The sequence below is a fragment of the Cataglyphis hispanica genome, chromosome 6 (genome assembly GCF_021464435.1).
Source record: "Cataglyphis hispanica isolate Lineage 1 chromosome 6, ULB_Chis1_1.0, whole genome shotgun sequence".
NCBI lineage: Eukaryota > Metazoa > Arthropoda > Insecta > Hymenoptera > Formicidae > Cataglyphis > Cataglyphis hispanica.
In genome coordinates this window covers 139,887-155,215 of record NC_065959.1, presented here as the reverse complement: position 1 = coordinate 155,215, position 15,329 = coordinate 139,887, and the positions used below count along the sequence as shown (strand labels likewise).

At 32.6% G+C, this 15,329-nt stretch overlaps 3 protein-coding genes across 5 annotated transcripts in view; 2 read left to right on the top strand and 1 right to left on the bottom strand.

The window, feature by feature from the left end:
* The window catches only part of LOC126850389 (dynactin subunit 1), a 121,608-nt gene extending 118,602 nt beyond the window's left edge, over positions 1-3,006 (top strand). The window contains exon 22 of the mRNA XM_050593303.1: positions 2,995-3,006. The gene's annotated coding sequence lies outside the window, so the exon portion shown is untranslated. The remainder of the gene's footprint in view (positions 1-2,994) is intronic.
* Positions 1-15,329, top strand: part of LOC126850395 (uncharacterized) — a 34,866-nt gene that overhangs the window by 5,442 nt on the left and 14,095 nt on the right. Inside the window, exons 1-2 of one of the 2 annotated variants that reach the window (XM_050593322.1) lie at positions 9,319-9,627; positions 11,638-13,480. In XM_050593322.1, the coding sequence (XP_050449279.1) occupies positions 13,308-13,480 (173 nt within the window). In that variant the 5' untranslated portion in view covers positions 9,319-9,627; positions 11,638-13,307. Of the gene's footprint in view, positions 1-9,318; positions 9,628-11,637; positions 13,481-15,329 lie in introns of those variants that run through there. The other variant, XM_050593323.1, reaches the window with a different exon arrangement.
* The window catches only part of LOC126850405 (dopamine receptor 1), a 127,504-nt gene that overhangs the window by 98,548 nt on the left and 13,627 nt on the right, over positions 1-15,329 (bottom strand). The window lies entirely within an intron of this gene.

Genomic DNA, 15,329 nt, shown 5'->3' with positions numbered 1-15,329 from the left:
TGCCATAACAAGATTATTGAACACATACCTTCTCATAATCCGAATTATATTGAGTAGTTTACTGTGAATACAGAAAAATTCATATTGCTCGTAAAATTTTTTCGCGAAACTTTTCCAAGATCGCTCGGACGAATAGCGAAAAATATCTGTATCTCCGCAATTTCGATCTCCCCGTCTCCGTGATTTAAGCATTCGCCATCCACGCCGCCGTCCATACACCATTAAATGTGCATGCCAGAGCGTAAATATTCAAAAAGTCCGTCGGATGCGTCGAATGCATAACAATGGCATAAATGTCTAGCTCGCGTCGTTCTTTATTTTTACCGATGAGCCTTTTTTTTTAGAACTTCCAGTGCGCTGCATAATACATATATCTGATATCTGCGATCTACAAATTTTTAGGATACGCTTGAACATTGCCTTTATTTTCCATATTTCCGCTCTTTTTACACAAAGATAAGAAGAAAGTAGAAGAAATATTACAAAAAGTGTCTTTTGCCAACATAGAAAACGAAATTTTATTTTGGATTTATAATAAAAATATACGCGAACCATACAAAAAGACACCTAGAAATATATTTAAAAAATTTTTTAAATTATAATTTTTATTCAGGCTTTAGAGAACTATAAAGTTGTTAAGGTTATGTGTTATATTAAAAAAAAAAATTTAAATAACACATATATATTAAAATATTTCAAAAATTGTTTAACAAATAAAGATGAGAAAATTAAAAGCCACACAAGCGGATTTATCTATAAAATATTTACTTATATTATTTAATTATCTATTATTACATAATTACTTATTAACTGATATCATGATTTATTATTACAGATTTAACAAAAAAAAAACACTCTGGGATCAAAAATGAAAAAATCTATAAGCTATTCCCTAAAATATCTTAACAAATTTGGTTAATTTTCACAGTATTGATTTTTGTTTCTTACTCGATCGTTACTTACTATTGTTAATGAAAAAAATGATTTTGACTAAATTCAAATATATAGCGATAGTAATAAAAAAAGCTTCTCTCTCATATATGATATCGATACATGTCATAATATTTGTTTAAAAAAAACCAACAATAGACTATGTTAAAAATAATTGACAATATCTAGATGATACTCCAATTCAACAAAAAAATACCATTTATTTATAATAAAAATAAATTATCGGATTTTCGAAAAATTAAAAAGAATAGCATCCAATTGTGGATCATAAAAGAAGAAAAGCTTTACTCATCTATATAAATTCGTCGAAGAGGACGAATGTAATCAAGAGAAAGTAGAAAATCAGTGTGATAGATCATATGTCTCTAATAACAATATTATTTCTTTTTTATTATCCTTTCTCGAATCTATTTCCGCTTGTTCCACGATAAATTATGAGGAAACGTGTTGATCATTTGTATGTCGCAATTTGCAATCCCACGCGTTAATCAAGTCAGGGTTAACCGGAGCGAGTACAAGAGATTGCGCTTGTTACTCCGCGAATTTAATACCGGGGAAATACACACACACACACACACACACACACACCACACACACACACACACACACACACACACACACACACACACACACACACACACTCGTTCTCGTTTATCGAGTATTCTCGTTCAAGCCGCGAATATCGAATTCGCTGGATCGAGATGCCGGCTCGATGCATCACGTTATGTGTGATTACGAGCAATCTAATGGGATTAATTTTCCCTATTCTATTAATTAAGCGTATAAATTAACATATATATCAATGAATTAACACAATCGTATAAACCATTGCTGAGAAGTGATATCCTAATGATATATTTTAAGCTCCAAATAATATATATATATATATATATATATATATATATATATATATATATATATACACATTATGTTTTTTTATATATGTCTTTCTAAAAATATATTTAGAGAATTAAAAGAAACTTAGGGGAAAGGATGTGCTCCGTAAAGCATCGTTGCAGCAAACTGATTGGCATTTTTCGAGAACGCCGATTTCATCGCGCTCATTCTCATATGTCTGACATGGTGATACGTGAATCTTGGCAATTTCCGGCGAATGGAAGATTCGTTCTCCGACAAACTCTCGGCGAACGAATCGAATGAGACTGTGTCGTGTCATAGCACCAGTTTTTAAGTGTCGCGGAGAAAGTCGCCAGCTTCCAGTCAGGCCGGTTGAGGATAGTAACGTGACTTGCCAGGAATAATGCAATCTCGATCAAATTTCTATGGCTCAGAAATAAAAAAAAAACTGCAATTGGAGCAGAATATTTTGACGAAAATTTAAGCAGAGCAGTGAGAAAGAGAACGTACGAATGTAGAGAGATGTACTTCGAGAGATGAAAGCGACAAAGCTATAACTATAGATAAGCAAGAGCATCTTGACAAATCATTGTATCAAAAATCTGCTTGTATGCGCGCGAATAGATTTTTATCGATTTTCTTCAATCATTTTTCTTTATATAATCCTGTTATCGTAATATTTTTATACAATCCTTGTTACGTCATAAGAAGTATATTCTAAACCAATTAGAATTCTACCTGGGCATTCTCAACGATGTATTGAAGAATTCTAAAAAGAATCCCATCGAAAATTGGATGTCTCAAACAACATGCCTCTTTTCGTGTGCATTCCGCGCAAATTACGTTACGCGTCTTTTCGCGCGAGAGAAGTAATTTGTAATTTACGTGCCGATAACCTTCGCGTGAAGCACACATGTAGAAGGAACGATAACGGAATCTTTCGGAATTTCACTGCACGCGTAACGTCAAATTAATACGAGGCGGCAAACGTGACTGCACTTTGAACGAATGCACCAATGCAAAGATGATTTCCTCTAATCACTAGTAATACGGCTGACACGTGCGTCGTAGCGTCGTGGCAATCCTAATTGTCACCGTATATTGAAAACAAGTTTCAAGATTCTAGTTAAACTTCGCTAGTTAATCTCTGCATGTAAAGCAGCCGAGTCTACATCGAATAGGAAGAAGATATCAAAGTCAACTCGCGCGCGTATCTATATATGTATAAATACATCACAATATAAGTGCAAATATTAAAGAAATTTTCAAATTAATACAATACAAATATCGTCAAAGATATATTCTTACAGAAATGCGAAAACCTCGCTATACGTTACATCTTACAACTTTACTAGTAATTTAACATTTCTTTGAAGACCGTCATATACTTCGTATATGGATCGATTTCGTCCAATTATACAATTTACAATATTGCATTAAACTTGAAATAAAAATTTGACGTTTCACTAAATGGTGCGTAAATTTTAATATACGTTAATATAAGAAATACTGTAAACAAATGAATAAGTCGGAAAGAATAACAATTGCACTGAAGCACAGAGATGTATTTCTTTTTGGGCGATAGTTTTCTACAATATTACATTCTCGGTAAAGTGAAAAATTGTAATCCGTACAAGTTCTTTGTTATAAAGAGAAGCGTACACAGTGACGAAATGTCCTTTATGTCAACGAAATGAGAATGTGTCGAAGAACAATTTGAAATAAAGACGTCGTAATAGGATTAATATGAAACGATAAAGAAAAGGCCGCGCAATCGTGAAGATTATCACCGTCACTCGGTATATGTCGACTATCGGTGCCGAGGATGTTTCATTTTTGAACATCGGGTGTCGAGATAAAAACTGATATGTGTGCGCCGTTAGAAAGAAAGAACTGACAGGATACTCATTGTATATCCCAAGCGTATATTATAATCTTTCTCCAGCGGATTTGTTGCTCTTCGTCCTCGTTTTATATCGATGACCTGTGACACATATTTACACGATGAACGCCCTAATTGGAACAAGCAGGTTAAATCACTTACACGTAGAACAGAGCACACACACAAAAGGTGTGTTCCCACATTAAAAAGGCAAAAATTCTTTCCTTCACAATATTTTTGATCATTGATTATTTGTCCAGTTAAAGGAAAACTTGTGTGTGTGTATATTAAATCAAAAATTTATTTTAAAAATCTGAAATAACCTTAATATATACTTCTCTGTATATGAAATAATAATCCTAAATAGTTTTCTACAATTATAAATAATTAAAAAATCAGTTCTAAATTATTAAATAATATATAATAATACAAACTAAGATGGATGTGGCAATGGATAACGCAATTGGAAAACTACATATTTATGAAATTTTTCGTTTCAAATAATAATTTTTACAGTAATGTCTAACGTAAATCTGCGCGCATAAAACAAAAGAGATAAAAAGTCAGCACTGTTCTCAGAGTTCGTAGATTCAATTCCCTCAGTCCCTTATTATAAACCATTACGTTCTTTGTACTAGAAAATGAGATCAAAAGACGACAACGAGCACGGAAGTTTATTAATTACACCAGAGTGCGGCGACTTGTAATAATTAATAAACGTTATAACGAAAATTAGATTATCTAAAATTATCTAAAATTATGCAATATTTATTATGATTTGGCTAGCAATATAGCAATGTTGGTTTATTCACAAACTTATTATGCAACATCATGTGATAATTATATATTATGTCACATATCACAGTAAACAACTAAAAATTTACTCAATTTGAGAGATACTAATCATACACGATAAAATTACGTATGAATAATGTGAAATTAAGTTTATTTGAACTTCATACATTACGCACAAATAATTTTTAATTATCGTTTAATAATTTAAATATTCTCAAGTAATACTTTTGTGATATCATATAATTATAAATACCGCATTACACTTCAAACATTTTACGCAAAACGATACAATTGTATAAAATACATTGAAAATTATAAATCAAACGTAAATAATTTAATTAATTAATTTCCGTAGGAGAAGAATAGATATAAAAATAGATTAAAAATATTCGTAGAAAACTGTGTGCTACACTGATATCGAGCTGCGTGAAAGACTCGATCGCTCTCTAATATCGAATGTCTATACTCGTTTTAGGAGAAGATTCGCATTGAAAAATACTACCGATCTCAGTTTTCGCGACGTGCGGTTAACCGTTCTGTAATTTATTCCATCGCTTAAAAAAAAAATCGCGTAAACAAAAACGAGTTAATCGTCAATGTGCAGTCTGTATCTTGAGAGCGCGCATCCACATAAAATTTTATCTCCATATGAAAATTGCATCAAGTTTTTTTTTGCGACAACAAATAAAAACTTTTGCTCAAATTGTAATCGCGAAATAACATAAATGGAAAGTCTATTACGAAAATCGTATTAACCGTATCGTGGTAATAGGATAGATATGCTATCGCAGAATCGCTTTAGTAGTAGAGTATTATCCCGTTACGTTTTGATGAGTAGAGATGATTTCGACCGTATAGAAGCGAGAAAATAATCACGCTGAAAAATAATCTTATCAAAAACAAAATGCGTTTGTGATCTGAGCAAAGATTTTTAAAATGCAAAGGATTAATTGTTTTTCTATATAATTATATATCAAACTAGAAGTAATCTTTTGTCTCGCCTTTATAATAATTAAGTCAATCCGATTTAATATAATTTTAATAAATAGCGTGACAAGACAAGCTATCGCCGTATCTCGATATGTGTGTGTATATAGTTTAATAACCGCAAAATTTACATTCTGAAAGAGAACTACTTTTAAAAAAGAAGCGAGCGTGAATTAAATGTAAAAGGCAACTGTGCGCTTGTCCATTTCATGTTTCCAAGAGTGATGTCGAATATAACTCAACACATTCGCGACTATTTGAATACGAAACATGGTTGCAATTTGCATTATTTAAATGAGACGCAACGTTTTTGATATTTATATTCATAAAATGTAACATCATACTCGTATATATGCGTAAGAATGCGTCATAACGAAATAGCAAATGTTCTTTCGAAAGCATTTCACGAAACTTTGTTCAATACATTTATTATCGCATCTGTGGATATTAATACAATAAATTGAATTTGGAATATATTAAAAATTTTAATAACCATATAAATATCCTTGATGATTCTATTATACAAAACGTTATTTATCACTAAAGTCATATTATCTTTTCCTGGTACACTGCATTTATCAAGTTATTCTAATAAAAATATAAATTATATGTGTAATAAATTATAAATTATGTATATATATATATATAATATATAATACGCAGAATTTCTTAAACATATTTAGGAATTTTATTTGTTTCACTCATTTGTAATTATCTTAACGAAAATTCTTTCATCACGTATCACATCTGCAAAATTAATTTGGATAGTGAAAAAAAATCGAATAAAACTCACAAAATTAAAAAGCTACAAAAGCTTTTGCATTCGGACGAGTGCAAACATATATTTTAATCCGTGCGTATTCGCGCGATAGTGGTCATTTATCGCACGATTATTATCGTTATTTTTATTACATAACTATCGAATCTTCGTAAAATTACTTTGAGAAATTGCGCAAGAACAAAAGCGCTATATAATAACTTTTATTCAATTGAAATATCGCAAAAGAGACGATTTGAATACTTAACGATGAAACAAAAATGTTACGTTTATACTTGCAGAATAATATCCATGATAATAATAGAATATATATATATATATATATATATATATATATATATATATATATAATATTTTAGATAATAAAAATTCTCATAATGTTTTAAAATACATCACTCAGCTTCTTTTACGAACTATACCCAATTATAGGGAAGGAAAGGGCAGTATTTTTAATAATAAAATTATTTAATGAAAATTATATTTGTACTATGTTATGACAGTACCATTATTGACAAAGAAATGATTGGTGATGCAGGTTAAAGATTACAAAAAAGTGTTGTTTGATTTTTGCTGCTAAATATATAATATTATAATAATTATTTATGAAATTTTATCAAAATCAAATATATAAATGTAATGATAATATAATATAGTTCTCTAGTGCGGAATTAAAAATATTAGCGCGTATTACAGTTACGGAAAAGTAAAATAATAGAAGAAACTTGAAAATACAAAGCAGGACAATACCATCGAAATTGGAATTCAGATTAGAAAAGTTGCAACGCGAGCGAATCGAGATGTATTAAATCTCAGGTGTATTGTGGAATGACAATGTACGTAACTCAGCCAGGACGGTGTTAAACAAATTCAATGCATGAACCGCTCTCCATTTCTAGAAATCTAATTAACACTTTTGCGAATGACAATAAATTTTATTTGTTTGCTTTGATAAAATTAATAACCTGAAATCGGACGCTTTTACAAAAGCTATTGTCGATCGAGTGTATCCCGAAAATGTTTAGTGTCTAGAAGAATGAGAAATTTATTTATTTTTCCACATGCTACATGACACACTATTAATTCGCATTTAATCACGACGATCACCTGTTTTCGCTGATTAGTTTATATTCGAATAAATAGATTTTCCAAAGTAATATTTCAAAAATGTATTGTAGAATATTTTTACAAATATGCAAAATATTTGCAATGCAGATATAGTGGATTGGTGTTAACAAGAAAAAAGGAGAAACAAATAAATAATTGGCAGTACATTTTAAATACAATGTAAATTGTGATATATATGTATAGTGCGATGTACAAGAATTTGCTTTTGTGAAAGTCACACAATACCGACAAAATAATAGATTTGGCATGTTAAACTATCTAAAATCATATAACATACCTTTGCATTTATTGAAATATCCGAGGTGTTTATTATTTTATAAATTTCTATGTGCATTGCGATTACAATGTTATGCGAAGAAGAGAATGTAATCATTGTTCGCATATCCGAAAATATCTATTGTTTATAGAACGCCCATATTTGTATTTTAATGCATGTATTTGCATTATTCATCAAGTACATGCAAAATTTTCTATAAATTGAGAGTATTGAGGGGGAAACTAATCACATAATGCAATTTGCAAATTTCAATATTAATACAGCACGTAATACAGCAAATTAAACTCGAAAATTGATTATGTTTGTATCTTGTTTCATCAGACATTTTTTCATATCATCTTTTGAAATCAGTTTCATCGATTTCTATTAACTTCAACTCACTGAATTCCATGTCCTGTTCCAAAACTGATATAAAAAAATGACAAACAGCGAGTTAAAATGCGGTTAAAGTTAATGAACGTAGAGAAAATCGTATTGTCCTGTCGGGATTGCCTGCGGCAAACATAAACATTCCAATCCATTCGACACGCTATACGAAAAGAACATCCTCTCGTTAGAAAGCATCAGTGATCCGCGCACGCGACGCGGCTGTGATTTAGTGGGAAAAGTTCGCGGATCGTGCGGCACCAAGTGAATCGGCATCTCACCTTTCTCCGATGAACTCTCTCGATCGGCCGTGAATGATTGTGGAAGGAAATGCGCAACTAAATAATCATTGCTTCATCGGCGCACACATGCATGAAAGGAAGTCTCTGGATTCTTTACCGAGTGTTCGGTTCCTCTTGCGGTAGACCGTGCCGAGTAGCGGTATGCAGGACAGTAGGTCGCCAGCAGCAGCGGTAGATCAGTTCCTTCTCTCCCCCCGCCCCTCCTACTCCTTTTCTTTCCTCATCTTTTCTCCTTTCTGCTTCCCCCATTGCTGCTCTCCCCCCCGACAAATCAGGTTTTTCTCAAACGGCTGTTCATTACTCTCTTTTCCTCCTTCTCTTCACAAAGGAGAAGTAGCATAATCCAGAACTCGTTTAAACTCATTACTTTGTAGCTCTCCAATAGATGAATCGCGATGATGCTATCAAAATTGTTTCTCTAAATGGCATTTTTACGGCATTAACGACAATGAAGGTGTTCTTGCGCGAAAAAGAACAGAGAGAAAAGTCTCTTATCATCTCGATTGTGCTCGGTTGCTTTGTACTCGTTCGTATTTGTCATAGTCATTAGTCTCTTGCTTCCACTTCTTTTGATCGCTCGAGCTGGTAATATCGATGATATTCACTTCCTATATACGATGTTGCAAATATCGTCGTAGAACAGATGGCTTCTGTTCACACTTTGCTTAGACTTACTCATCTTTCTATGTGTTCTTTCATTCTTCCTAGTGCTTTCTCTCTCGCTCACGCACTCATTCGCACAGACTTGTCGTCTTTCGCTTAATCTCTTTCTCTCTCTCTCTCTCTCTCTCTGCCTCTTTCTTTCCTCTATTCTTTTTTCCAATCATCTCTCTTCTCATCTTGCTTTTCGTGTCTCAATCCCCATTCCTCGTCATCTCACGTGTCCGAAGATTTTGTGAGAGTCGTTCGGCCCTCGTGAGGGAGAGAGAGAGAGAGAGATTCTTCACTCTTCTTCCACCACCAATCTTCCAAACCGGGATCTCACGTATTCTCAGAGACGAACGGCAACTTCGTAACTCGCATTCACGACCGACATGTCGTATCATTCGAAATTCCCCAGCAAAAACACACACCGCCGCTGCAAGCTCGGCGGTCCTAGATAAGCATGAGCGGATTCGATCACGCGTTACGAGTTCGCGATACTGTGAACGTGCTCGCTGTGAAGTTCCCGGATCGTGAGACTTAAGGTCATTCTAAAGCTAGGATGACTTTTCGCACGGATTGACTCTCAAAGGAAGTTTGTTCGCAGTGTGGATATTTCGGATTTAAGGATCAAGAAGTGCTCCTCCATTATTACTATACTCTTGTAAGTCTTCGATTAACACAGTTTGACCTCTTATAAAAAGTTTATATATAAAAAGTAAATGAAAAAGGGATATCTCGATATTTCGAATAAATTACGAGTTTTTAATGTGAGATAATCTTGAACTTGACCATTTTATAATTAATTTTTAAATCGCTTTCATGTAAGTTTATTGTAAATATAAAATAATATAAAATAAAAATTAGAATATATAAAAGGACAATCACATAAACGTTTATATATATTTGTACATTCTTCTCATTTCAAAGTACGATAAATAGCACATAATATCAAGTACTATATTTTTAACATCGTCGAAATGTCACAATGAAAAATATTTTCCTAAGCACATAGAGCTTCCAAATTTTATTAATCTGCTCATATTTTCATAATTCATAATTTAACGTTTGTATTATCTGACGTTTAAATAAATTTGAGAGTGAAATCATATATTCGTAATGACTCTATTATATTAATTTATAATCATGTCTTAAAATTTTTAATAGAAAATTAAGATTCTAGACGCCATTCAATTAACATTTTTTAACAAATTCCATAATAAATATGAATAGTTCTTTAATTAATTTAAAATATTTTCTCTCGATATTTTTATTAAATGCAACATGAATTATGTTAAAACTCATTCACGGTAACGCAATCTCGAAAATTAGTTAATAGTAACTTGCGAGAACTGCTCTAGAATGATGAATTCTGGGCATATAAGTGTAATTAAAATAATTAAAAAAATTTGTCACTACATGCAAGAATACGAGCAAACTCGTATATTTTTTGATATAATAAATTGCGCGCGTGAAAAACGTTTCATTAAATATACTACCAAAGAAACGCAACCGACACATTAATTACTTCCCAATTATTTCATCCAGGTATAAAACATTTAGACGAGATGCAAATATATATCTCATACGATAATTTTTTTTAACACGAAAACTGTTTCACGATTAATTTTAGATACACTAACTATTTAAATCGATGCTATTTAGATCGAAAGTTCTTGCTTTATATTTATCGTTATTGAGCAATGCCTATATTATTCCGAATTATTCATGGCAGATATCCATATCCATTGTTCTATTTTCTCTTTCGCAAAATCTTTCAATATCTTTCTCTCGTCCGTGAATTTTATCATTCCATAAAAGGCACATGTTTCCAATAAGGTATATGGAAATTTGCTAGGCATCCCTGATGCGCCAGCGAGATTATACACCGCAATTCCGAGATCCGATGCATCATGCATAGACCATTTCTGTCACTATAGAGTGTCGCATCGCTAACGGCAAATATTTTATTTTGCTACGACGCGCGCATCGTGCACAAAGTGTACAAGAGAACTTTTATAGAAGAAAAATGGATATTCTTTCTATTTTTGATAACTTCTGTCTTTGAATTTATTCTGCTCTCTTTCCACCTTCTTGTTTTACAGCGCTTTTAAGGAAATCAAAAACCATCGTGTATCTTGAAACATTAATGTTAAACTTTTTCGGATCATTCCTTGCGTCGATTTTATTTTATAAAAAATTTCTAGAGAAATCTATAATTATAAAAATATACTTTACATTAAAGAATAAACAAGAAAAAATTAAATTTCATTCATGTAAGTAGATAAGAAAACATTTGTATATTCTTTATTTACTTTCAATTTATATTTGTGCTTTACTATTTTAATGCAGTGTTTAATTATAAAAGTGTCTAACTTAAAAACTCTATATGTATATTATATATAAGTGTAGAAATAAAATTTTCGTTAAGGGAAAAATTCGCTTTAAATTCGTCGTGATATCAATCACTAACAATAAGATATTTTCTGATAACATTGAGACATTTGATCGAGTTTTGCTGCTTATTTCACGAGATATGTGATATATCGAAAATTTATGCGAATCCCTCGAACCCACGTCCCACGTGGATTGCATCGCAATGGAGCGCGTAAAAACATTTCGCCCGGATGTATCGAGAAAGATCGCGACTCACAGTGAATAATTCTGTTTGCAGGTCCAGCTCGGCTCGCGAAGAAGTGGACCGGTCTGCCCGCAGGCTGTAGGCCAGTTCGTGTTTCGTATACGAGGACCAGACGGAGGAAAGAAATTTGTGAGAAAAAAAACGTGTGGAAAAACAGACGAGCGAGAAAGAAGGATGTGTACATTTCGCTAGAGGGAAGAAAAGAAAGTCAAAAAATCGGCTTCGGGCATACTTGCGGTGAGGAACACGAGGAGCAAGAGGTCGTCGCAAACAGATTGATCTATGCCACAGAGAAAATCTTATGACGATAATAAGACTGGCTACTTTAGCACTGGCAATGCCGAACATCGAGATTCAACAAGTTAAGAAACGAGGGTTGGAAATGCGGTGAATACAAAAGTGAATCAAGAATGAAATGTTTCTGCCGACTATTTCTAAGCGGAGAATTGTGAAGAAGAGCCCGTGTGGGAGAGAATAGCGGTTAGAAAATTAGACGGTCTGCTTCGGGGCAGCTTATGTTTCTGCCAGAGACCAGACGTGCGAAAAATCGCGAGAGAGAGAGAGAGAGAGAGAGAGAGAGAAAGAAAAGAAGGGCTAATCTCGTCAAGGACAAAGTGAAGTCAAAGCGAAGAAAAACGAGGGGTCGAGCGAGAGTAATCAGCACGCATCGCTTTAATGGATACGATTATAAAAAAAAATTCTTATCGTTAGTTAAAAACTTTATCGTTAGGAAGATATTCAACTTACGTGTGCATTACGAGATAGAAAAAAGCAAAACTATTTAAACATAAAAAATATTTTTTTTTACATAATTTATACCCATTAAATAGAAATTTCATAAATAAAAATAGACATCAGGTTGAAGAATGAAAAAAACTAAATTGATTAAACACGTACTATTTAATTTCTCCTGTAAGATATGCGAAAGGAATACGAATAATTAAGAAATGATATTGACCAAGAACTCACGATATTGAGATTCAAATGAGAATACCATTAGTGGATAAATTATTATTTACTTAGGAGAAATCCATCATATAGCGATTGAAAAACCTATTCTCGGAAAAAAAAAAAAACAAGCAATAATCTTAGAAGCCATTGCTTCATTGAAAAATCTGGAAAACGTGAAAAAATCTGGAAAATTTTAATTAAATCCCTTGAATTAATCAATGTGATCACACAATTTTTCTCTCGCGTAAAATATTTATTTACATTTATCAAAATCTCTATACTTTTTACTATCGAAAGAAGCTCATCACAAAACATTCGAAATTAATTTGACGAAAGTCTGCGAAGGCAGCTAAGGGCAGATACAGATAAAGAGCCGGCAAGAGAGAGTCATCACGTCGCGACAGATTCACCCTCGAGTATATGTCGTAAAAGGTATTTATTTGTGAAAGATGGAGCAAAGTGGCCTAAGGTTCATGGAGATGCGTGGCTGAGGTCAAAGATCGCATCGAGGACAAAGAGAAAGGATCGTGAAAGTTCCAAAGTATTAGTGAAAGAAAAAAACCAATCCGAGAAGTGGATGTCTTGAATGACGAAGAGAGTTGGGAGGAACGATTGTAAAGGCGATTCTCGAGTAACGTTTTTATCCTCCTCGTCTCGCGAGGGGAATGAATAAATAAATACCGAATTCAGGGTGCTTATCGAAGAGAATAGGCGTTAAAAAAAAATAAGACGCCAAAGAGTGTCGAACAAAGATGAACAGACAGAACGTATCACCTCCAGGCATCAATTCCTGTGAAAGAATCAGGCCGGAGCGTCCCAGAAATACGATACAGAGACTCGTATGGGGTCCCGGCTCGCAGTTTCAGATCGGCAATATCGGCATCCTGGAAGATGAGGGCTCAAATCCGCGAATGGCATTGAGAAGGTACGTAGACTTTACAGAAGTGAGAGTATTGACAGTTTTGCAGAAAGAAAACACAGGTAGACACAATGTCACATAATTAGCTATCAAATATAGAATTTTTTAAATCCTGAAAATTTTTCTATTTTAAAGCCAATCTTATGACATTGTGTTTATGTGCGTTTCTTACTGGAAATTGCTCCCATTAAATTGCTCGAGTCAGATTATTGAAACCTATAGTGTTTTAAAGTAACAATTCTCAAATTGCACTTTCCGTAACAAAATCTGTATGCTATTATCTAGAGAAAATAAATGTATATCTATAAAATCTTGTAAAAATTCATTAAAGAAAAGACATTCAAAAATTAATACGGATGTCGTTAAAAAAAACTTTGCTAAAAATTTCTTCAATAAAAAATAGCATCAGGATGAAAGGAAAAGTTTGAGAATAGCTTAAAATTTAGTCAAAGTTTTTCGCGTTTCTAATTAACGCGGTTGATTAATTATTGTACATAATTTTGATATGAAGCAAATAAAAATTTGCACGTTTCCAGTTCTTTAGTATGATAAATATATTGTACATACTAATTACGCATAAAAGCAATATATATTGCAATTATAAAGCACGATACTTTCATGCATCGTACAAGAAGAATTATAACAAAGGATTTTGCAAAGCGGCAACCATGCGTCTTATAATTACAATTACAATTATAATTACAATTTGCTTGGTATGTACGTATATGTACGTTGATATGACGTGCCGCTCTACCTGCGTGTAACTATAACAGTCTCTCGCATTATCTATCATATTGTTTCTTCCTCTCTCGCGAACCAAGAATCAGAGATAATTATCAACTTATCTGTCAGTCAAGTGCGACAAGTGTAATAGGTTTATTAGTCTCCCTATGGGAATGTCGCGCATCAATACAGAACACTGTGAAAGAGAAAAGGAATAACATGACGATCAATAATATAGATGAACAATTGATAAAACGGATATGGAAATTACGCAATGCAAAAAGCAACTATTTGTGTTTAATAAAAAAAGTATATGCGCGATTTTGCAAAATCCCGCGATAAATCCGCTTAACGCCGCTAATTCCTAATAATAGGAATAATCCGCGCGGTAATAAATTGCCGACAGACTTACGTTGTCTGCGAGTCAAGATAAATTAATGCGTCGACGTGACTTTTTAATAACGATAATTCATGATTATACGACTAATTGCCGCGCTTATCTAAGATTAGCGAAATATGTAATTAATATCGACAGTAGCTCCAAATATAGATCGTTAATTCATAATCACGCATTATGTGTTAATAAGTATATGTATATTAAATATTAATTCTTAACTCCTTTGCTTTAATTATTACTTAAAAGGATTAAACTATTTTGATCCCTTTCTTATGTAATAAAATTCATTCTTCTTTTCTGCGTATTTAATCAACTTTTATCAAGAGCGCATACAGCGTGATTACTTTTGATACAAATATCTTTATCAAGTTTGCAGTTCACGGTTGCTACAAGTTTAATTCCAATTCAATATATAAAACTGATTTGCTATATTTCTGGAAATATTCAAATGTGTATAAAATGTTTAAATTGTATATACATTTTTTTATTATCAAGCAGAATATATTATTTGATTTTCGCAATCTCGCCCTTTTTAGTTATATAACATAAAGTATAGTACAATATGCAATATGACATTAATCATGAGAGACTTATATATGTATTTTCGATTAAAGGTAAGTTAACTTAGGCACATCAATAATCATAAATCCAAATTACTGACAGTGAATTATTAGCGTATATGCCGATATCAGTATTTTCACAAATCTATATAAATTTATCGCACAATTGACAATT